Genomic DNA, 25911 nt, shown 5'->3' with positions numbered 1-25911 from the left:
AAATGTATGACTACAGCTGGAACACCATTTTTAAACTCGAGAAACGCACACTTTCTTTGTTCACCAACATCTTTTATTTCACTTACGGATTGCACATTTTTAATTTCACCCCTCTCTAAACAGTGCACCCTCAAATGATCAGTTTCAACGTCCCTTCTTATTTCCTCCATATTGATGGTGCACATTATAATATAACAACAACCCTCAATTTCTTTATCCATTCCTAAATTCTCCTGATCGATTTCCAACTCATCTGTAGGATTTCACCCAAACTCAAAACCTGTCATTTCATCATCACTGTAAGCATCAAATTTACTTTTCCTTTCCTCTGAAGTAATGATATTAGTAGTTGTAACGTTTTCACAATTAACCACACAACTTAAAACTTTGACTCTCTTAAACAAATTCTCACTTATCTCCATCGAAACACTACAAATTCTATCACAATTGACTAACATCCAACGATGGTCTACTACCTAACACATTACTTTCACATTCATCCTTCGACATCCACTCGCAGTTCATGGTTTCATCAAGAACAAGTAAGCTTTCGGCCAAAAGACCTCCTTCCGAATTAGATCACACACACACACACACACACACACACACACACACACACACACACACACACGCACACACACACACACAACACCAGTGTCTTTGTCGGCTGAGGTCAGACTCTGACACCAAGAGACAGTGGTCATGTGTTAGAGCTGTGTTTGTGTGAATGTGTATGTGTACATTATTTAGTTCAGAAGAAGGCCTTTCAGCCAAGAGCTTACTCTTTTAGTAGTTTTATTGTTGTGCCTGTCTGGGAATCAGCATCTCCACTGCTTAGTGGGTAGCAATCTATCCTTCTCATAATACTGGCATTATTTCATCCTGGATTTTCCTTTGGCTGAAAATTACATATGCATTTGTTTTTGTGATGAGAGAAACATTATAAGTACACAGAAATGAAAGAAAAATGCAGTGATTGTGTCATCATTTGTTGACTGATGGAAGTCAGGTGGTCAGACTTAATAAATAATTAACCATTTATCAAAATTTGGAGCTTTAACTCCTCATTTCAGATAATAATAGGTGTTAGTATTAGATCTCAATATGCTTTTCATTGATTTTTTAAAATAAGATACCAACTTCAGATATCTCAATTATAAACAAGAAGTGGGCTTAAGTTGGATATTGTTCAGAAAGTTACACAATTCATTTTTTTATTATGTGCGCTATTAATAAAAATAATAACCACTGTACTCTGAAACGCAAAGATTCACTTTCTCTTTTGGCATTGATTCCTGACATCCGGCAGCTTACTACGAGGCGTGTTTTTTAAGTAAGTACCATTTTGAAATTAAAAAAAGACGTTCTAAAATATCTCATTTTATTTTTATATGAAAGCCTGTACCTTAATCTACTTTTCTACTAATTTCCGTTAATATTGAGGCACTTGTCATAACGTTGTACCAGTTTTTGAATACCCTCCTCACAGAAGTCTGCCACCTGACTTGTTAATCACTGCATCACCACTGTTTTGACTTTGTCATCGTCTTGAAGACGCTGACCGCCCAAGTGTTTCTTCAAGTGCAGGAGCAGATGGTAGTCACTAGGCGCAAGATCGGGGCTGTACAGAGGATGATCTAGAGTTTCCCATCGAAAAGACGCTGACTGCCCAAGTGTTTCTTCAAGTTCAGGAGCAGATGGTAGTCACTGGGCGCAAGATCGGGGCTGTACGGAGGATGATCTAGAGTTTCCCATCGAAAAGATGTGATGAGATCTTTGGTCTGATTTGCCACATGTGGACGGGCATTGTCTTGCAGCAAAACGATGCCCTTGCTCAACTTCCATGGACTGTTGCTTTGATTCTGGTGTGACGTAGGCCAACCATGTTTCATCCTCCGTAACAATTTGGATTAAGAAATCATCACCATCGTCGTGGTACCACTCAAGGAAAGTCAATGCACTGTCTAAACGTTTGGTTTTGTGCACATCTGTCAACATTTTCGGTACCCAACGTATGCACAATTTTTGGTAATTCAAGTGCTCGGTCACAATGCCATACAAAACACTACGAGAAACATTACGAAAGTCATCTCACAAGAAGGAAATCGTAAAGCATCTGTTTTCTCTCACCTTATTGTCCACTTCCTGCACCAAACTTTCATTGACGACCGAAGAACACCCACTCCGTTGTTCATCATGCACATTTGTACAGCCATCTTTATATGCTCTCACCCACTTTCTTACCATTCCATCACTCATAATGTTTGTCCGTAAACTGCACAGATCTCACGATGAATATCACTCGCTTTTAGGCCTTTAGCACTAAGGAATCTTGTAACAGCTTCACAGTCGGTGGGACTCACGATTATCGGAGGCATCCTTAACACTCAGTACACAACGTAAACAAGGAAGAGTCAGACTGCAATGGTGTCAGAGCGTAGATTAAGGTACAGGCTTTCATGTAAAAATAAAATTGTTGAGATATCTTAGCATGTCTTTTTTTAAAACACATCTATAGATGGAAGTGTCACCAGTGGTAATACATCTAGTTTATATTTGTCAGATTTTATAAATATTTTAGTTGTAATGTCAACCAATTGTGTTAACACCAGTGGATACAAAAATTATTAGGTTATTTTGTCTAAAACTGACATGGTGAGACCGTGGATCTATACAATTAATGTAAGTTGATTCTAACAAAGAAAAAGACAGCAACCAGCCACTATTAATAATGCTATTTTATTTAAGTGAATAGCGCCGTAACCAGTTTTGAACTGACAAGTTCATCATCAGACAGCTGTTCACAGGATTCACAAGACGCACTTTACATAATCGTCAGTTTACAATTTTTATCCTCCCACTGTAGTGAAATATTCTTGATGTGTTTGTGCCATCGAAAATTCCGCGAAATTTTGTTGCAAAGTTGCTATGCATATACCACATTGTGCAAAGCAACGCAACACACACACACACACACACACACACACACACACACACACACACACACACAAGGAAAAGTATTTGCCATATGTGAAATTGATACAAAGATGGCACACTCTATCAAACAACCTTCAAGGAACTTCCCTTCCGGATGAAAATGCACTCTGAACATGGCTTGACAAGTTCTTCACTTCGAAACTGCACAAAATTGCAGAATCAAAAATTTACCCCAGCATTGGCAAACTGTTGTAAATAGTGAAAGGGACTATATTACTGACAACTGAAGTCTCTGTCGTGGGTATCTGTTGCGTTTATTAAACTTGGGGAACACACTACACACCAACTCAATAGAATTAAATCTTCATTATTGAGAAAACCGCCAGCAATCCACTACGCCAAGCAGCTGTTGCCATTCAAGCACCTGATAGAGATGGCGGGCAGAAACCGTCTCATTGCCAGTCCGAACACTGTGGTGCACATTGACCCTTAGCAATTTGTAACAAAGAGCGTAAAAAAGGATCTCTGTTGTTTTTCCCATCAACAAATAAGTGTTGTTAGCATCGGTCAAGCGATTATGTCAGCGTAGCATCCACCAAATGACTGTTGACTTGATCTGGTATAATAAGTACTAGCTACTGTTGATTATGAGCTTCCCTTCAATTAATTCACAGAATCCCGTGTGATGTAAGCACTTTTACCATTCTATTGTGTGAGAAATGTCTGAGTAATCTGCTTATACTGCAGATTCTCAATTCTTATTGGTGTCTTTATACAATGAATATACGATAAAGCAGATGATGAAAAAGAGTGTCAATTGTGAAGCGCTTAGAACACCATCGGGAAAATAAATTGCAAAGTAGTCTGAAAAAACATTTCTGAAATTAACTGAAATTAACAAAAAAAAAAGCGAGCTTCGGAAAGATAGCTGTAACTACTGGCTGTAATGCTAGTAGGTAACTGTTTTCCTCTATGACAACAACACAGCAGCCACCAATGATTAATACATATTAAACGAATATTTCCACATCAGTTATGGAAAGAACAATGCACTGTAAAAACATACTTCCAAAACCAACACCACAATAAAATTAATCGTTTCCAATTGGCAATTACAGAAAAAAAGTGTATAATAAAATAACACTAAATACTAGCAATAAATAGTAGCTAAACTTTATTGCAAATTCTTAAAACACACACACACACACACACACACACACACACACACACACACACACACACACACACACACAAAAGAGGTACTAACAACACGTAACAGAAGAATATCAACATATACACCTCTTTGTAAAAAAAAAGTTTCAGGAATAAGAAGCGAAACATATAAGGTACAACTATAATTGCATACGAAATGATAGGACAAACTTGATGCACTATTAAACACACAATTGAGGACCAAACACATCATTAGCATATGGAAAAAGTCGTCAGTGATTAACTGCTTGGCTCTACGAGCGTATACTAGAAAGCAATCCTGTATTAGATTATGAAAGTCCAGTTTAAAAACATACAATGCAGCAGAAGAGTGTCTATATTCTCTGCCTGTGAAATTATACAGAACACTTTAAAAATTTCAGACAGAAGTGGGGGGGATTTGTACCAATGACATCTGAGGACCTTCATTTGTGTCACTTGGTTAGTGGGGTTGAACTTCACAGGAATCTAAACTGGTCTCTAGGCATTCCAAAACAAAACATTCCAACAATGATGGGTCATGACACAGAATGATACTGACTGAGGGCAAGAGACATAATTAATATATGTTGCACCAAGACTGGCCTTCCAATCTCTGCACACAATCCCAAAATAGGGGACTGCATTACTGACTACCTTTTAGATTCAAAAGGAGCCACCTCAGCCAAAGCCAGTGGTTCTATAATATAGTTACAATGAAAGAATTGCTCCAAACATAATGATAGACATGATCTGTCTGCTGTTTTTATTTATCCTATAAAACAAAATGCAGCAGCAGATTAAGAATCAGCCACATTGTGAAGAAAGTAGCTGTCAACAAACATGCAGAAATTCATCACGACTTAATTCAACAAAACACAGAGATCAAACTGAGGAGAGTAAATGAAAGGAACAGTACCAATAATTTGAACAGCTTTCATACTTCTGAAAACATGTTTCAGATTTACAAATTCATTTTGTAACTTACCTTGCAACACTTTATCTGTGGATGGCTTCACATAAAATTCTCCCTTATCTGCAGATTCTAAGTCTACCGTGTATTCAATCAAACCTTTAAATTTTTCCATGTCAAAAATATATCTCTTCAGTGGCTGTACCAGCATTGTTCTGACAACAGGGTGGTTAACTGACTGCAGTCGATGTAACAAGCCTGGCAATTTTATTAACGCCTGATAAATCCTGAGGGAGAGAAAACAATATTAATTCACTGAACTAAGAAAAATAAAATTTTTCAACAGCATTTTTTGAGGATCATTTAGTAGAACATAACACTGCATCAGTAACAACATATTTTATAAGAAACAAAATGTAGAAAACTGAAGTCATCAGAAATCTTTATTTAATACAATATGTATTAACATACACAAACATTTACTTACATATGTCCAAGTTACAGTTCAAAATTCTGAACTGTTTAGGATGCAACATTTGACAAACCAAGCATGATAGTTTTATTATTCCAACTTTCCCCCCCGATCTCTGTAGTGTAATTGATTTAGATGAAAATTACATTTACAGAAATAACGAAACTTAAAAATCTTCAACACATGACAGAAAGGAGGTTTGAGATTGAGAGCCCAGTGACAATTACAATTAAAAAAGTGATTCATTTTGATTTCACTATAAGTATACAGTCCATACTCTATTTGCCAATTTTGTAAAGCATCTTCCACTAACAAAGTCAGACATTCTCCACTTATTTGCTATAACTCACAGTTCTGAATATGATTTAACATTTTCTAAATTGAAGGTCCAGGATGGAAAACAATAATATTATGAAAAGGAAAAATTGCTATTCAGCATACAGAGGAGATGCTGGGTTGCAGAAAGGCACAACATAAAGACTGCTACATATTTAAGCTTTCGGCCAAAAGGATTTCTTCCACAGCAACACACACACACACACACACACACACACACACACACACACACACACACACGAAGTTCTGGGCTGCAAATGGATAAATCAATGGCCGAGTACCTACCATGAGCCAGACTGAAATGTGTGGTGGCCCAGTATTTAAGAGGCAGAGGTCAAGTTGTGACAGTAAGTTTTCAACATCTCTGCCTCAGCCAGTAAGCACGGTGCCACACCACAAGGAGTTATGGGTGTTAAAATCTCCTCAAAGCAGGAAAGGTTTAGGGAGTTGATCAATCAGTGCAGCTAATACATTCAGAGGTACTGCATCATCTGGAGGAAGATAGACATTGCAGACAGTTATTTCCTGTGTCATCCTTATTCTGACAGCCACAGCCTCAAGAGAGGTTTGAAGGAGCACAGGTTCACTGCATACAAACTACACCTGACACTATTATAGTTGCTACAGCACCTATAATATCCCTTATAGCCACAGAGGGCAATGCAGATAGCAGGTATAAAGCTTACCAGTTGCCGTAGCTCAGCCACGCGGTGGAAAAAGCTGCCACAATTCCACTGGAGGATGACATTGTGAGACTGGGAAGGCATGGAACATTCAAAGAGGCAGTTTACGCCTCTGAGTTACCTGCTGCCACACTTACTTTGTGCCTGAGCAGTCTATATCCATTGTGTCTGAGGGTTGGTTGGTTGGTTTGTGGGATTGAAGGGCCCAGGCTGCTATGGTCATCGGTCCCTTTTTCCAAAATTTCAAACACCCAAACAGAATAAAAACGAACAATGGAAAAGACGGCGGACGACACAGGACAAGACAGACTCAGACAGGGACCAGACAAAAGGAATTAAAATCACACAGAGTGTGACAGTGGTTGGCCAACCATAGAGACAAAAAAGGAAAAGCCAACCACCGAGAAACACATAAAAAACTCAGTCTAAAATCGTAGGCCAAAGGCCAGACTCAACACAAAAAAAGACAAACACTTAGATTAAGTGATAAAAGCCCCCTGCCCGGAAAAAAACACGCAAAACTAAGACTGCCATGGCAGCGTCATCTGTTCAAAGGGAAGGGAGCTTATCTGGCAGTGCAAACGTCTGCCTGAGCGCAGCTAAAAGGGGACAGGCCAACAAAATGTGGACCACCATCAAAGCTGCCCCGCACCGACATAGAGGCGGGTCCTCACGGCGCAGTAAATATCTGTGCGTCAGACGGGTGTGGCCAATGCGGAGTCGACAAAGGACAGCTGAGTCCCTGTGAGTGGCTCACATGGATGACCACCACACAATCGTCGTTTCCTTGATAGCACGGAGTTTATTGGGTGTGGTCAGATCGCGCCATTCAGCATCCCAAAGTGCGAAAACTTTGCAGCGTAAGACTGCGCACAAATCAGTCTCCGGGAGGCCAATGTCCAGAGTTGGTTCACTGGTGGCCTGTTTGGCCAGGCAGTCAACATGTTCATTGCCTGGGATGCCGACATGACCAGGGGTCCACACAAAGACCACAGAGCGGCCGCAACGGGCAAGAGTATGGAGGGACTCCTGGACAGCCACCATGAGACGAGAGTGAGGGAAGCACTGGTCAATAGCTCATAAACTGCTCAGGGAGTCGCTACAGATAACGAAGGACTCACCTGAGCAGGAGCGGATATACTCCAGGGCACAAAAGATGGTGACAAGCTCAGCAGTGAAAACGCTGCAGCCAACCGGCAATGAACATTGTTCATAATGGTCCCCTAGAGTGAGAGGATAACCAACACGAGCAGCAACCATTGAACCGACAGTGCAAACAACGCCAGAGCCCTGATACATGACAAGGATGGAAAGAAAGCGATGGTGGGAGGCCTCCGGTGGGACTGAGTCCTTCGGGCCCTGTGCCAATTCGAGCCGAAGGGAAGGGTGGGGCACAAATCACAGGGGTGTACGCAGGTAGGCCCGGAAAGGAGGCGGAAGAGGGAAATCCCCAAGCCCGGAGATAAGCTCTCTGACGCGGACCGTGATCGTACAAACCGACCGGGGCCAACGTTCTGGGAGATGGATGACTGACTGAGGGAACAGAAGACAATAATTAGGATGCCCGGTCAAGCTACAAACATGTGCAGCATAAGCAGCCAGTAAACATTGGCACCGTAACTGCAGTGGAGGGACACCTGCCTCCACAAGTATTCTGATCACAGGGTTGGTCCGGAAAGCATCAGTAGCAAGTCGTATCCTGCTGTGAAGGATTGGGTCCAGCACCCGCAACGCAGAAGGGGATGCTGAACCATAAGCCAGGCTCCCATAATCCAGACGGGACTGGATTAACGCCTGATAGAGCCGTAAGAGGGTAGATCGGTCGGCGCCCCAGCTGGTGTGGCTCTTCTTTCTGAAGAGTCTGATGCATAAAACATATGTGTTCGAGGAAATGTAAGACATGTTATTTGGTCATAAGTGGGCCAAAGTGCAGTGCCTCGCCTCCTCACACAGCATTCTATCGCACGTTACTGTACTTCGCTCTGTGGAATTGAAACGTGTATATTTTGTAATTGATGCCATCAAAGCATATTCAGGACAGTGGAAATTAAAATGTCCTGTGGTGTCTCTCCTGCTTACAGTTGGCCAGTTTGTCCTTTTTAAGAGAAAGAACTCTTCAGAAAATTTGCACTCTTTATTCCCTATCAGCTAACAACTTGCTGCTTTATGTGACATAAAATTAAATATAGGATACATAAACCCAATAAAGACATGAGACAAGCAAGACAATACACATTTATTCAATCCTTAGCTCCTAGAATTTTTGTCTCTCCAATCTGCGAAAGGATATATTACCTCATCAAAGTTCATCAAACGTTTTGCTACATGAAAAGTTGAAATGGCGTCGTCTAATATTGAAAAAGCTGTTAATACAAATAGAACCCAAGACTGTTGTGGTTTCTCGATCTGATTACGCCTATTTTGTCACTGTCTTCTAGATAAAACAAAATAGGCCCTTCTGATACTGCAACAATTGTAATACACACCAAATAAACGAGACTGTTTTGGCACAAATGGTTTTTTTGTAATGACAGAATATAATTCACAAAGTATCAATATAAAATACCTATTAGGACTATTACAAGCAAAAAGCTTTATATTAGGAAACAGTTCCACACTTCATTCATATGCTCCAGTTTCTCAAGCAAGAGATCGAAAAGTAGTAGTACGAAATTTTTATACAAACTCGGAATCGTCATATTTTTCCATAAATTGTGTGATGTCCCTGTTTCTTCTCCTTCCTTGCTCTAACAAACAGTCTTGTTATCACTAATTCAGTAACTATTCCTGCCAATGTCACAGCTTATTCGCAGGGTTACTTCACTAACTCTGCCAGAATCACTGGTTTAGTTAACCCGCAATTATTCTCCGTTTAGGCGTTGTTACGTGTTCGTCCAACGCGTTTTCCGTGCTTCTTCCAGAATAGAACATAAAGCGGCTGCTACCTGGGGACTGTACAACTGGCCCTTACTAGTATAGCGATCTGGCCAAAAATGTTCTGTCAAAATTTCATATTCTTGGATACACTGAGAAGGTAATACATAATCTTTCTTACCTGTTATTCGTTTATTTCCACTCTTGTAGTCTGAATCTATGGATTTCGCTAGTAATTATAACACTCATAATTCGCAAACCCAATCAACCACACAATCAGACAGCGATTGGCATTCATCCGTTCGGCCTTACTCCGCTCAGCTTGTATAGCCCCTTTTGTCTGTAGGAAAGTTTGTTTCTACAAGCGACGAGGAATCCCCTGACCAAGACATCATGTACACTATGCACACATTCACAAATCAACTTAAGATTCATTCAGAAACCATCTTAAAATGTGTCAAAAATGTTCAAACACCAACAGGGATGCGTTTCAAAGTCATATGAATAATCGGTAGACTAATGTGCCCTGGATGCTAGTCGCTTTGTGAAACAAGTTTTATTTTCCCCCCTCAAGAATATGAATTTGCCCCCCCCCCCCCCTCCTAGATCTGGGTCTGCTGCGCATGCATGAATCAGGCAGCTTGGGCACTCCAGTAAAATATTTCCCGGAAGCATGTAGCTGCTTGCTGCGACTGCTTACACAGCCAACAACCACATTTCTGTAGCCAGAAGCCGGAGGAGGTACTACTCAACTGCGCATGCACATGATCCTGCTCGTAATTGCTAAAAAGAATCTAATGTAAACAGTTGTGAGGTCACACTCATTTGAGGCAATTTGTTGTTATGGAGCATTGCATAGTCTTCCTGAAGCCTTTGACACATTTTGCTGTTGGCAGACACTTGTATGAGCACTGTGTTTTGTTGCTGTATATGGCGAATTTCCTTTTAATTTTAAGTTTTATTTTCATTTCTTCTTTCGTTCATGTTTTATTGCTGTAGTATTATTCTGCAGTAGCGGGATACAGTAATATCCTTTGTTAGAGTATTGGTTCTTACCAGTCAAAATGACAAAAATTTAACTGAAAACAAAAACAATGAAAAATTCCCAGAATTCTAAAAAATTTCTGGGTTTTTTCCTGTTTTCTCCCAGATGAAAAAATTCCCGGGTTTTTCCCAGATCTCCTGGGTCATATACACCCTGACCTTGTGCAGAATAAGAAAGCAATTGACACAAGTACAGTGAGGGGCACAATGTCGCAGGTTTCTCATACGTTGTGGTTGTAGCAACAAAATAGCTGTTCAGTTCCTTACTGAATGCATTCAGATGCTCCTTGTTAACATGTGCTATTGAGTTTGCTTATGATTGAAATAGCCATATCAATTTAAGGAACACCTTTATTTAGATACCACAAAATCACTTTACTGCTATCCACAATCGCAACAAAATCAACATGGCGTGCACTGTTTGTTACAGCAATCCGTGTGCTCCACTGAAAATTGCACAGTCCACACAGAAGACGCGACAAATAAATTTGAATCATTCATGTGAATGTAACAACTAAACACATTTATATTAAAGTAAGCTGCTTCAAGTACTTGCCACTCTCAGTAGCGAACACAGTAAATTGTACTTTTATAGACAACAAAATTAAGAGTTACTGTGGAAATAGAGTCAGTCACTCAAACCGTTTACTGCACATTGTCACAAAAAAACACATGAATTTATGGCAGAGGGTAACCACCACTCAGGTCAGTCACTTACTTCACTGATGTTGTCATTATCTGTGCTGTATGGAAGAATAACTGGAATTGCCTATGGATGAATTAACGTCTTCCATATTACTTTCTATACTCACTTCAATTTACCAAGCACTTTTAACAACTTTTCTGTGCGATTTATATTACTCCAATTTTCTCAGATTATTTGTGTCACTGCTTCCACAAACAACTTCAGAATTTCTGTTGTTGTAAAGTTTGGAAGTGACATGGTGGAAGCTGGACAACATTGTGACTGTATTCTTTTTCCACATCAACAACATACTATGGAAATGTGGCTTTTAATGTCTCAAAAGTTAAGAGTTCTGCCTTCCACATATCGCCCTGAACATGCATATAGTAGCATTAACCACTCAATGATTCAACCTTTTTTCACTGTCATTGTTGGACCTTTTATAACAGACTGATATGGAGTATTACAATTGTAGTCAGCCTATTTGAGTTTTCCATTGCCTGTCAAACCAATTAAGGAGGCTCTTGTGATTCACCTCTTTGCAGTGGCCACCTCATTTTTGTTGACACAAAAATGTAGAACGAGTGCAGTATAAAACTGGAAGATGACCTAACAATGTATGACAATTTTCACAGCCTTTCCAACAGAAACAGTAATATTTCCATAAATACTGTCCAGAATTCTATTCTGGCAGGATGATCTGCGTTAATCCGTGTTTCGACCAAGTACACAATGACCTCATATGGTTCATTCGTAATTCTCAAAAGTAAAAGTAATTCATTCTGTAGCAGGTCTGTGCTTATACTTTTCTTGAAATTGAAACCAACAGACTTCATCACTGTACATAAAGGTCTTTCTCCCACTGCCATATCTACAGCAATGAACTGCATCTAGCTGCAGTGTGCATTAAGTTCTTCACACTTTCTGTCCTCTTCTTTTTACCAAGTGTCGTTAAGTTATACAAGCCAGCCTTTTTACGTTTACAGGGTATTCTTCTTTGCAAACCATCACTACTGCAGTTTTGTGTATCTTCAGGGCATCTACAGTTATTTCCATCCCCCCCCCCCCCCCCCCCCCCTGCTCTCAAAATATTCCAGTAAGGAGCTCACAAACTCTCACGTTTCACGATGCACAATTTGAAATCACTGAATGCTCCAAAGCAAGCACATTTTTCTGCATACGTTAACTACTAGCTTAATACATCCTGTCATATAAATTAACAGACACCACTATAAGATGAGTTGTTACCTTTAGCTACCAATTCCATAATTTATGTATCATTCAGGACTCTCCATTATTACATATAGGGGCAAGAACACATTATCTCATCCAAATTGGATAAAGTTTTGGGGGGGAAATCAGGTTGAGGTGATTGGTATGCAAACACCCACCGACATAGGGGTCAGTAATGGTGGGTACCGTACAAGAAAAATACTCAGCTGCAACATTTTTACATGAACTACCCCAGCATTCAGCCTAACTGATTTTGAGAGCTGCGGAAAACCCAAACCTGAATGGCACGACTACTCCACCATTGTGTGAGTGCAGTGTCTTTAGCAGTGCACCACCTTGCCCATTAATTTCAAGTTGTTGGTATCACTAGTCAAACCTGAATTATTGGAGTTGCTTAATACTTCCCTTTCTTTTTCAAAATTTTAGATTCATCAATAGTATGTGTGAAACACTGTACTTTTTTAACGATATTTGGTCTATATTTTAACCAATTATACAGACAATTCAGTTTATTTTTCAGAAGCTGTATTCTTTCATTATGTCAGTATTCAAATTAGGATTGATGGTTACTCTTGTATATTTCATTTCAGTTTCCTGGAAACTGACAGACTTTGGAGCATTGAAAGATTTTTGAATACAAAATTTTATAAAGACACTGGCCAACAGAAGCACAAAATTTTGTCTCAAAGAAAGAAAACAAAAGACAAAAATACCAGAAAAAAAAGTATTGCTTACTTGTAACAATCTTGCAAGGTTGCTTTCTGCTGATGCAGGCGTTTTGCTAGGACCTGGAAATCTGGGATTCTGCGCAGATTTTCATCCAACAAGGACCTCCTTATTTCAGGTGAGTTGACAAGCACCTCGACAACATCAAGTCTTTCATTTATTAGGTTAATATCACGCAAAGGTTGCTTCAACCATTGTGACAGTAATCTGTAATTGAAAATATAAAAAATACCTCGTTCAGAGAATGCTACTACAGCTACATTCATTCAGAAAGTATATTGTGTATTAAAAATGTAAGTATGATTGAAAGTTACAGCATCATTTTAAAATAAATAAATAAATAAATAAATTTTAGCTGCAGAAGAAGATCACATTGCTCACTCCACAACCATGTCTCAAAGTTACCCATTTCTAAATACTTCTTCTCATAATGACTCATTATCCTCTGCGTTTATATGAGGCAACAGCTCTGTGGTGAAAATACCACAGTGTTGACCTGCAGGCTTCTTTCACTGTTCTATCAAGTAGCTCATTTACATTGATAAAATTATGCCCTGGCATCCTGCTGCATGAGAGCAGTATAATGGTCTGGCTAGTCTTCAATAATTTATTTGCAGGACATATGCGCTACTAGGCTTGTAAACGCCACAGGAAATCAAGACGACTAAAACATTTCCCATCATTATGACATATCTTCTAGCTGCTTCTGTACTGTTCACAGTTCTGTACAATACGCAAACAGGACAATACAAAAGCAAGGATGACAGAAGAAAATAAGGCAATAAATGTCACTTATTAGCATCCAGTGGTAAACATGTAGTAATACCCTTTAAGATGGTGACGAGTGATAAAGTGTGTAAAATATTTCCCAAAAAATGTAAACAGAACAGGTAAATAGAAGATATGTAAAAAACGTAAGAGCAAAATTCTGAAATTGAGTAAACATATATCTAGTCTGCAGTTTTTAATAAGTGTGCTAAAAGTGGACATAAATGCACTTACCGCAATGAAAAGTGAGTTGATCTTATCACAAAAACATGCAGAATCTCTCTGAAGACATTTTGGTCTCCTCAAATTTAAGGTGGTCAAAAGTGTCGTACAAATGCAGTGCTGGTACTCAGGATATGAATGTAAAAAATCTGTGATGATAATTTAAACTTAGTAGACAAAAACTGCATCTGGCAGTGTTTGTGAAACACGCAAAGAAGAAAAGTGTTGTGTGAACAGAGTGGAACTAAAAAGTTCATCACTACAAGAAAATAAATCAAAGACAGCAACAGAGAGCACAGCTGATCTACCAACCTCAAAGTGTACTGTAAAGTCAATATTGGCTGCAGAAGACATAAAAAAATTTCCATTAATAATAGAAAAAGAAATTAGTAAAGCCTTAAACCTCCTTTTCAAAATATGACTAAGTGTATCGCTTCTATGCTGACCCTAAAATCAGAAATGAAAGCATTACAGTTTTGTGAAATCAGGTGCCAGTTTGTCTGAACTAAGAAATATGGTTGGGTCAAATGAAGTGAAATGATTAAATAAATAGTCATGACGTTTTGTTCTGATTGGTGGTTCAAAAGACATCAACAAAAATGAGACAAACAAGGCATTCTATGAACTAAAATTATGTGTAAGTCACACACACGAATATCAACAATGTAGGAAAAGATAGGGTGCTACCTACTGTAAAGGTGACATGTTAAGATGCAGACTGGCACATTTAAACGACACTTACATATAAGCTTTCAGATACCGCCTTCATCAAAAAAAGAAAACAAGAACAAAAAAGAAAGAGAAAGAAAGATGAAGGTAGTGGGTGACAGCTTGTGTGTAAGTGTCTAACTGTGCCTGTCTGCAACTTTATGTGCCATCTTTACAGTAAGTAGCAATCCAACTTTTCCTGCATTGTTGATATTCCAACCTGGAGCTTCCATTGTTTGATTTCACACAAGCAAATGTAATTTTCATAGCATATCACACTGTTGTAACCGTATGAATGAATCATGTGTAAATCAAGAAGTAGATGGAGTAGACAGTACACAACAAACTTTCAAAACGTGTTTTGAGAAGTAAGAAGTCACGAAAAGTTGTGAAGAAGAAGAAGAAGAAGAAGAAGAAGAAGAAGAAGAAGAAGAAGAAAGTTATGTTGTTAGGTAGTTTACATGGCAGAGGTCTTGGCCACCTGTTGCAGGATGAACTAGGGTCACGTTACTAGTTCACAAGTTTTTCAAACTTAGTGCAAGTCTAGGTCAGGTGATAAGAGGACACAGGTTAACTTCACAAAGGAAGCTGCAACGAGACATAATGGTGTTGGGCTTGTATCTGTTCTGAGGCACCATGACCAGCTTCACTTAAACTCTTCTGTTACAGTTAATTTAGAGGTGGAACAACTGCTTGGATCAAGTATGGGATCTCATACTGGTTGGGTTCCAGTTGACTATCAGTAGGTGCGATGATACTAGGCATGGCCTTCACCTCAACAGGAAAGAGAAGGGAAAACTCGCTGGATTAATAGCAAATAACTTAAGGGGACGGGGATGGGGAGGATGGCACTATCACAAGTGGTAAAGTACTAGTGGTTAACTGTGACAGAACAGCAGTTTTTAAGGGTAGGGAGGGCAGAAACGAAAGATGTCCAGAGACAGGGTGAAAATGCATTCATATTGTTAAGACAGAAAGCCAAAAAGCAAATTTTAATGTACAAAATTCACACAAACACCCCCTGACTGAAAATTAGGTTCACACAGTGCACGAAATCAATTATCCTTAATGCACCACAATATCTACGGACAAGGGGGTAAGCTTAATGATTGCTTATTTGTGTTGAAGAATTAGGAGTTGAGCAAACCAGTCGATATAATCTGCCTTTCTGAACATCACGTGACCACTGGTATAGATACGTTAAATGTTACTGGATTCAAGTTAGCTTCTTATTTCAGTAGAGAAAATATGGAGAAAGGAGGAGTTGCCACATTTGTCAGAAACTGTTTTGATCTCAAGACTATCGATATTAATAAATTCTGCTCAGAGCAGCTCTTAGAAGCATGTGCAACAGTAGTAGTATTTCACAATCAGTCCTTCATAATAGTAAGTATATACAGAGGACCTTCAGGAAACTTTAACATCTTCATAAATAATGTGGAAGCTCTGTTGTCCCATCTCACAGTAAAAAACAAGACAATAGTGGTTGATGGTGATTTTAATGTGGATTTATTGAAAAGCTCTGTCAGTGAACAATTTGCGCAATCAGTAACACTGCCATGTGCAGTAAGCAGTCAGTCTTCATCTGATTGGGATTTAATTACATGTGATGTTTCTCAAGGTTCCTTCTTGGGTTCATTACTTTTTCTTGTGTACATCAATGACCTTTTGTCCGTTACAGTGCCAGATGCTAAGTTTGTTTTGTCTGCAGATAATACAAACATTGCAGTAAGTAGCAAGTCAAGTACAGATTTAGAAATGGTTACTAATCAAATTTTCACTGACATTAATAATTGGTTTAAAGCTAATTCACTGTCATAAAACTTTGAAAAGACCCACTATATGCAGTTCAAAACCTGTAAGAGATTTCCTTCCATAACGTATGAAGAGATGCAAGTCAAAAAGGTTCACAGTGTTAAATTTCTGGGATTACAACTCTATAATAAATTCAGTTGTAAAGGGCATACTACAGAATTGCTGAAGCACCTAAAAAAGACTTCATTTGCAGGGAGAATTATGTTGGATGCATGAGATATAAAAATTAAACAAAAACTTTGCAAGCTTTGCTTACTTCCATTCTATTACGTCATAATGGGATCACATTCTGGGGTAACTTGTAAAACCAAGCAGAAGTTTTTAGTATGCAAAAGCATGTAATAGGACTCAATTGTGGTGTAAATTCAAGGACATCATGTATAAATGCATTCAAGGAACTTTGTTTTGTAACGACTGCTTCTCAGCATATTTATTCCTTAATGAAATTTGTTGCACATAATACATCTCTATTTCCAACCAATAGCTCAATATGTAGTATGAATATTAGGAATAAGAACAATCTACATAATGACCTAAAATCAATTACCTTGGTCCAAAAAGAGGTCCAATATTCAGGAACACCACTTTTTCCATATATTGCCAGCAACCATTAAAAACTTGGTTTCAGATAAAGCACAGTTTAAACAGAGCGTGAAAGTTTTTATAGGCAACTTCTTCTACTCTATAGATGAATATCTTTACAGGGTCTATTAGACCAAATTAAGTAAAAATTTCTATTAAACTTCAGTTTTGACTGCACATGGTCGCAACAGTCAAGATTAGATATTTTGTATGTGATGAAGTTATTAAAACTGCATAACTATGTTTCATTCTGACAGTGTATTAATTCTGAAAATATTAGCAGTTCCATTGTATTTTAATGTATTTCCCTATTTTGACAATCTCCAGACAAATGATCAGGGTAGTGAGTATTATATTCAAATGATTTTATCTTATGTTGTACTTTCTGACTTATTCCACACACCCACGAGAAACATCTCATTTTTGGGTCCACGGAACAAAAACTGAATCTAACCTACAAAGTGCAAATACTTATTTCTCTAAAATCTGCAAATGATTAAAAATGTTAAGTGTTGTAGAATCAAATGGGAATGGAAGATGATTTCACACTCACCACAGACTTCATCTCAATGGCCTTGGAAAGACTTATTTACACAACACAATTACAGCTGCAATGCAGGGAAAATTAAGCACTCCAAGATCAGGTATGGTAATGCTAAGTTGAGCTTCAAATTGAGCAGCTTCAGATTTGTATGTAATGCAGAAAAACATACAAAAATACATAGTACTAATGATCAAAACTGCACTGTGACTGTCTCCAGTATGCTATTAAACAAACAGGTAGCGTAGTAATTTGTTCACAAAACAGTAATAGCAACAAAAATATAATTGAAACAGTAAACACTCCAGAACCCACAGGCACTAAAGTGAATACTAACACAGTGCTCTGTATTTTGTATCAGAACATTCATTCAATAAGAAATAAGCTCTTGGAAATCCAAATTTAGTGTCTTCGTGAGCTCAAAAATGAACCGTATTTACCAGAGTATAAGGCGCACTGGCATTAAAGATGCACCCCTTTTTTAATACTTTTTTAAGTGAAAAATTTATCACTTGATGGACCTACTGCAAAACAATTGTGACACACGTGTGCATGTGCATCTAATATCTAAGAGTTGAAGGAAGAAATACTTGAAGCTGCCATGAATCTGAATTCTCATACAATAAATTATCCTCTGTACCATTCTGTGCATTACTTATCCCACATTTATTAAATTATTTAATCACTGATTCAATTTTTATAGAGTTCCGTGAAGCATTGACCCACTCACAAAACTTGAGAAATGCTAGGTCTCTTCCTTCTTCCAAGTGTTGAATTTTCAAAATCTGTAGATTGTATCCATCTGCTTCCCTCCTACTAAAGAACTCGCTGAATGGTCTGTTGATACAGACATCCAATGGTTGATGATTAAAGCAGACAATTTAACCCTCCTGAAATACAAATAGGGCGGAAGTTTTTAGTAGTGGCCTCCAGGTCACCTAGAACAAATTTTATCTACACACACCCTCCTTTCTCCTACATCCATCCAGCCATTATTGTGTACATGGACAAATACATCAAAAGTGGCGATAATTTTGTCCCATCATCACAGCAGGATAAAATAAATGTGTAATGAGTTTTTTCGTGCCCTTAAGTTTTAACAATAACACTTTTTGTGCCTTTTAAAATCAAACTTCTGTTAAAAGGCACATCAAAGTTTACCAGAGTCTCGTCCCTGCAAAAGCTAGAACTTTCCTATTTTGTTTGTGATGACGAAATTCAACAATTCGTTCTTCATACTTGTCTGGCATCACCTGTGTTATTTTTGCCTTGGTCCACATACCTTTTCATAAACCTTGAACATAATGATGTTGATCTAGTAAATTCAGCGACCCCTTTGTTAGTGGATATTGCTTTCACTTGATGAATGACCATTTTTGTAGATACTAAAATTCCCACAGTTCTGCTTCAAGTTTCGGCCATTTAACAGTTGCACTTCTCAGATTATGTTTACTGCGAGGCGCTTTTTTGAAAACATCTTCCTAATTCCGGAAAGTTATCATTTTTTCAGTTGGAGGTGGCCCTAATTGCCTTTCTGCAGCCATGTTTCCATGTTCTTTACTAAATGCAATCGCTTGCAGATTAAATTCAGTAGCATAGTAATGCAATTTTTCAGCCATAGTTTGCAAATGAAACCACAATACAGATACAACAAGTGGATTCTGAACACTAAACACAACAATAACTGACACTTGAACGAACAATATAAAAACTGCTTCATTGGTTCATGGGTGTCGCGTCATATAATGTTGTAGAAGCTGTACAATATTTTGACGAGACAGTTGCTCATCATTTTCAGGTGCTTACTGATGTGTTGCTACAATGGCTCGCCAATATATACCTTGACTTCCTAAGAAAGTGCAAAACCCTTGGCACCTGTGCTTTTCTAGCGAGTCAGTGTATATATTGGCAAGCCATTGCGGCAACACGTCAGGAAGCACCTGATGTAGATGTAGATGTAGATGAAGATGATGAGCAGCTGTCTCGTCAAAATATCGTGCAGCTTCCACAACATTATCTGACGTGATGCCCATGAACCAATGAAGCAAGAAATTGGACAAGTCATGAATGTCTAATGTGACAAAAAGCAAAAGAAGTATATCATTTGGAGATTAAATAAACTTTGCCATCGAGTCACATGAATAAACTGACAAATGAGCAACTGTATTCATATTCTATGTCTAAAATAGTAAAGTTACCGATAAACCGATAAGAATAACACCCACATCCTGCACCTCAATAGATACCATATTCATGAACACTAATTCTACACCTGTACTCAGTTTGCAAAATTTACCCGATGGCCTCTCTGATCATGAAGACTTCTTATTTAAGGTAAACAAAAGGATGCAAACAAACCCTCATTACTAATGATCACATACATAAGAGATATTAAAGATGCCAACAGCTAAATGCTAAGGAGCACCTGCTAAAACAAAAGACGTGGGAAAAGTGTTTACAGGGTTGCCACAAGTTTTCCCAAGTGAAATTCCCTGGTATTTCCCTGATTTCCAGTTTTGAGATCTCAAGGATAAGTAAGGACATAAGTTGAAGAAAAGAAGAAGAAGAAGAAGAAGAAAAAGAAGATGAAGACAAAGACAAAGGTGAAGAAAAAGCAAGGACTTCTGTAACTCTCCCCATTCTGTTTTGTTTTAGGGCACAAAAACAATTAGGGTCATAAGCGCCCATGTCAAAACTGAAACACGAAGACAAAGAGAGGAGTTAAGAATGACTTCATGTCAATCCCCAACGACGGAAGAGAAGACAGGTAAAAACACGGATGTGGAGAAAGGTCTATAAAATACGCAATAGAGAAATGGAGGTCCAGAACTAAATATTAAATGGTCTTCTCCATATTGCTGCAATGGATAAAAAGTAAAATGCGGTCAACAGCGTGAGTACCATTCTCTAAAACAGCCGATAACTTAGATGGCAAACCCAAACAGGAATGTAAATGGTCAAAAAGAGGGCATTCCATCCGTAAATGGTGGACAGTTAAAATTGGGCGCAATGTGCATGAAATGGTGGGCGAGCGCCACTTAACAAATGGATATGGCTAAAAAGGCAGAGCCCAATATGCAACCTAGTTAAAATGACCACCTCATGGCTGGAGGGCCGACAGGAGGTCGTCCAAACCACTGGAAGAGGCTTAATAACCAAGAGCTTATTCCCATGAAAGGAGCAACGCCAAAGTGATACCACCTCCTGACAGGCGGCAACACAGAGATGATCAGAGAGACTGCAAGAACCAGTGGGGCTTGGCAGCAGCATCAAAAGCCTCTTTTCCTGTCAAATCAACATAACCAGGGACCCACATAAACATCACAGTGGCTCCATCAAGAGTGAGTAATTTAAAGCTTTCTTGGACCCATTGCACTAAGGGATGGACCGTGTACAGCGCACAGATGCTCTGAAGGGCACTGAGAGAGTCTGAGCAGATGACAATTGAAAATACTGTGTTGCTGGATGTACGAGGTGTATTCAAGTTCTAAGAACTCCAATTTTTTTTCTAATTAACTACTCACCCGAAATCGATGAAACTGGCGTTACTTCTCGACGTAATCTCCCTGCAGGCGTACACATTTTTCACAACGCTGACGCCATGATTCCATGGCAGTGGCGAGGGCTTCTTTAGGAGTCTTTTTTGACCACTGGAAAATCGCTGAGGCAATAGCAGCACGGCTGGTGAATGTGCGGCCACGGAGAGTGTCTTTCATTGTTGGAAAAAGCCAAAAGTCACTAGGAACCAGGTCAGGTGAGTAGGGAGCATGAGGAATCACTTCAAAGTTGTTATCACGAAGAAACTGTTGCGTAACGTTAGCTCAATGTGCGGGTGCGTTGTCTTGGTGAAACAGCACATGCGCAGCCCTTCCCGGACGTTTTTGTTGCAGTGCAGGAAGGAATTTGTTATTCAAAATATTTTCGTAGGATGCACCTATTACCGTAGTGCCCTTTGGAACGCAATGGGTAAGGATTACGCCCTCGCTGTCCCAGAACATGGACACCATCATTTTTTCAGCACTGGTGGTTACCCGAAATTTTTTTGGTGGCGGTGAATCTGTGTGCTTCCATTGAGCTGACTGGCGCTTTGTTTCTGGATTTAAAAATTGCATCCACGTCTCATCCATTGTCACAATCGACGAAAAGAAAGTCCCATTTATGCTGTCATTGCACGTCAACATTGCTTGGCAACATGCCACACGGGCAGCCATGTGGTCGTCCGTCAGCATTCGTGGCACCCACCTGGATGACACTTTCCGCATTTTCAGGTCGTCATGCAGGATTGTGTGCACAGAACTCACAAAAATGCCAACTCTGGAGGCGATCTGTTCAACAGTCATTCGGCGATCCCCCAAAACAATTCTCTCCACTTTCTCGATCATGTCGTCAGACCAGCTTCTGCGAGCCCGAGGTTGTTTCAGTTTGTTGTCACACGATGTTTTGCCTTCATTAAACTGTCGTACCCACGAACGCACTTTCGACTCATCCATAACTCCATCACCACGTCTCCTTCAACTGTCGATGAATTTCAATTGGTTTCACACCACGCAAATTCAGAAAACGAATGATTGCACGCTGTCCAAGTAAGGAAAACGTCGCCATTTTAAGTATTTAAAACAGTTCTCATTCTCGCCGCTGGCGGTAAAATTCCATCTGCCGTATGGTGCTGCCATCTCTGGGACGTATTGACAATGAACGCGGCCTCATTTTAAAACAATGCGCATGTTTCTATCTCTTTCCAGTCCGGAGAAAAAAAATCGGAGGCCTTAGAACTTGAATGTACCTCATACTTCGTGACTTGATAAGGGCGAAGAACTCTTGCTGTAAATACAGAGCACTGTGCCGGAAGCCGATACCGAAAAACGTTGGCGCCAACGACGAAGGCACACCTGACACCACAAAGGTACTATCGTGCAATTCCATGTGAAGGTCATGAAACTGAAGGCGGTAGAGCTAGGCTGGTGTTGCATCAAAGCGAATAAAGGCAAAGGTGAAAATGCGCCACCCCACGAAGCCAAGGAGATGAGGAGTTCATACCCATCGGGAAAGCTGCTGGGAGCATGATGTGAATCTGTCGGAACAAAAGCCAAAAACAAACTCCAGGAGGTAACAGAGAAAAGGAATGTGCCCCATACTGGCAATCAATGGCTTCATCAATGAAGGAGGCATAAGATTGGTGGCCACGCATGGCAAACAAATGGCATGCATATCTGCTGAAAAGAAAGTCACAGCGGTAGTTTGGCAGCTTCTGCATACAGACTCTCAATTTGGCTTGTGTAAAGATGCCAGTGGCCAAACAGATGCCACGATGGTGGATAGTATTGAGACGGCTTAAGAGGGACAGACATGGAGATACATAAACAAAGCACCCATAGTCTAGTTTCAAGCGGACAAAGGACCGGTACGAACGAAGGAGAGCAGTTCGATCTGCACCCCAGGAAGTACCATTGAGGACACACAGGACATTGAGGGACCGTGTACAGCAGGCTGCCAGGTAAGATACGTGGGAGGGCCAAGAAAATTTCCTATCAAGCAAGAGCCCCAGGAATTTCAGAGTTTCAATGAATGGAAGAGCAACAGGCCCAAGATGTAAAGAAGGTGGGAGAAACCAACTGGAGCACCAGAAATTCATACAAACTGTTTCGTCAATGGAAAACCTAAAGCCACTATCGATGCTCCATGAGTAAAGACAATCGAGACATTGTTGCTGAAGATGCCACTCAATGAGACAAGTCCATGAAGAACTGCAATAGTTGGCAAAATCAGCAACAAAAAGGGAGCAGAGGATGCCATGTGGTAGACAGGCCATTATCTGGTTAGTGGCTATAGCAAAAAGGATGACGCTCAGGACAGAACACTGACGTACACCGTTTTCCAGGATAAAAGTGTCCAACAAGACAGAACCCACAAGTACCTTTTTAAAATTCCTCAAGGAAACAGAGCAGGCAGTCATGGAAGCCACACGTGAAGAGAGTGCGGAGGATACCAGTCTTCCAGAAGGTATTGTTGGCTTTCTCCAAATCGAAAAACAAGGTCACAGTCTGGGATTTCTGCAGAAAACCATTCATGACATGGGTGGACAAAGTGACAAGATGTGAATTGCAGAACGGTGCACTTGAAATGCACTCTGTGCAGTGGTTAGTAAATTGTGATACTAGAGCCACCATACCAGCCAGGCATGAATCATATGTTTCACCACCTTGCAAACACAGCTGGTGAGAGACATGGGGGCGGTAGCCAGAAGGAAGGTTTTTGTCCTTACCGGACTTAGGTTTCTGAAAGTATTTGTATGGAGTGTAGCCATGTATGGAAGTGAAACATGGACGATAAATATTTTAGACAAGAAGAGACTAGAAGCTTTCGAAATGTGGTGCTACAGAAGAATGCTGAAGATTAGATGGGTAGATCACATAACTAATGAGGAGGTATTGAACAGAATTGGGGAGAAGAGGAGCTTGTGGCACAACTTGACTAGAAGAAGGGATCGGTTGGTAGGACACGTTCTGAGAAATCGAGGGATCACCAATTTAGTATTGGAGGGCAGCGTAGAAGGTAAAAATCGTAGAGGGAGACCAAGAGATGAATACACTAAGCAGATTCAGAAGGATGTAGGCTGCAGTAGGTACTGGGAGATGAAGAAGCTTGCACAGGATAGAGTAGCATGGAGAAATGCATCAAACCAGTCTCAGGACTGAAGACCACAACAACAACAACAACAACAAGACAGTAGCTTCACCCCAGCATCTGAGAAACATGCCCTCTGCCCAGATGCAGTTGAACGTATGAAGGACAAAGTGCTTGCCCACAAGAGGAAGGTGCTGCAACATCTTAATGTGAACATCGTCTGGCCCTGGGGCAGAGGATCGGGATGAAGTGAGTGCACGATCTAGCTCCCTTGTAGTAAAGGCGGCATTATAACACTGAAGATTCTGAGAAGGGAAGCGTAGCGCCCGAGCCTCCTCCATTTGTTCCCAGTGGAGGAAGGCAGGGTGGTAGTGGGAGGAGCTCAACATTTCCGCAAAATGGTGGCCCAAGGTGTTGGAGATAGCAATAGGGTCCACGATAACATCATCTGCTACTGTCAGGTCGGAAATTGGGCAATGGATCTTGGTCTCAGAGAGCCATAGGAGGTTGGCCCACATGATGGAAGAGAGGGTGGAACTGTTAAAAGAACTACTGAATGAACTCCAGCTGGCTTTTTTGTTGTTCTGAAGAATGCGATGACAGTGTGCATGCATCTGTTTATAATTAATGCAGTTTACCATTGTAGGATGATTGTTAAAAATGCAGAGAGCACGTCTCTGTGCGCAAATTGTGTCGCTGCACACCTCAGTCCAACATGGGACCAGGACACAGCATGGTAAACAGGAAGTACGAGGAATGGAACATTCTGTAGCGGTAAGGTAACGTTTGTAAGATACTGCACCTGGTCATTACAACTGGGAAAATCGTGTTTGTCAAAGATCGTCAGGGAAGAGTAGAGCCTTCAGTGGGGCTTATTAAGCTGCCATTTGGGTGTACACCTAGGTGGGGTACGATTCAGCAAACGGATAGCACATCGGAAATGGTCACTCGAGTAGGTGTCAGAAAGAACGAACCACTCAAGACAATGGACAAGATGGGCAGAGCAGAATGATAGGTCCACATGGGAATAGGTGTGTGAGCAGTCTGAAAGGAACATGTGATAAGGTAGAAAAGGTTAAGTTGATTAAGAAGGTCAGCCAAGAGGGCACCTCTCGGACCGGTTATGGGAGAACCACAAATGGAATGGTGTGCATTAAAGTCACCAAGCAGCAGAAATTGGTGAGGTATCTGCCCAATAAGCTGGAGGAAGTCAGCTCTGGTGAGGTAGAATGATGGAGGGAAATAAATGGTACAAAGGGAAAAGGTCAAGTGAGGAAGGAAAAGGCAAACTGCAACAGCTTGAATATGGGAAGTCAGGGAGATGGGTTGACTATGAACGTCATCCCATATGAGCAGCATGACTCACCCATGAGACAGAATGCCGACCTCTGGCAGACGGTCAAAACAGACCACGAAAAAGTGCGAAAGCTCAAAGTGGTCATGAGAATGCAATTTTGTTTCCTGAAAGCAGAATTCAAGTGGACACAGAGACTCTATAAGCAGCCGTAAATCCTCTTTGTTGGATCCAAGGCCACAATCGTCCCATTGGAGTTGAGG

At 40.1% G+C, this 25911-nt stretch overlaps 1 protein-coding gene across 1 annotated transcript in view; it reads right to left on the bottom strand.

The window, feature by feature from the left end:
* LOC126184464 (DNA mismatch repair protein Msh2) overlaps positions 1-25911 on the bottom strand; it is a 220434-nt gene that overhangs the window by 41696 nt on the left and 152827 nt on the right. The window contains exons 9-10 of the mRNA XM_049926855.1: positions 13104-13301; positions 5117-5328 (exon numbers count right to left, since the gene is read on the bottom strand). Coding sequence (XP_049782812.1) covers positions 5117-5328; positions 13104-13301 — 410 coding nt within the window. The remainder of the gene's footprint in view (positions 1-5116; positions 5329-13103; positions 13302-25911) is intronic.

This window comes from Schistocerca cancellata, chromosome 4 (genome assembly GCF_023864275.1).
Source record: "Schistocerca cancellata isolate TAMUIC-IGC-003103 chromosome 4, iqSchCanc2.1, whole genome shotgun sequence".
Lineage (NCBI taxonomy): Eukaryota > Metazoa > Arthropoda > Insecta > Orthoptera > Acrididae > Schistocerca > Schistocerca cancellata.
The sequence above is the reverse complement of the archived record's forward strand: the minus strand, read 5'-3'. Positions and strand labels throughout refer to the sequence as shown.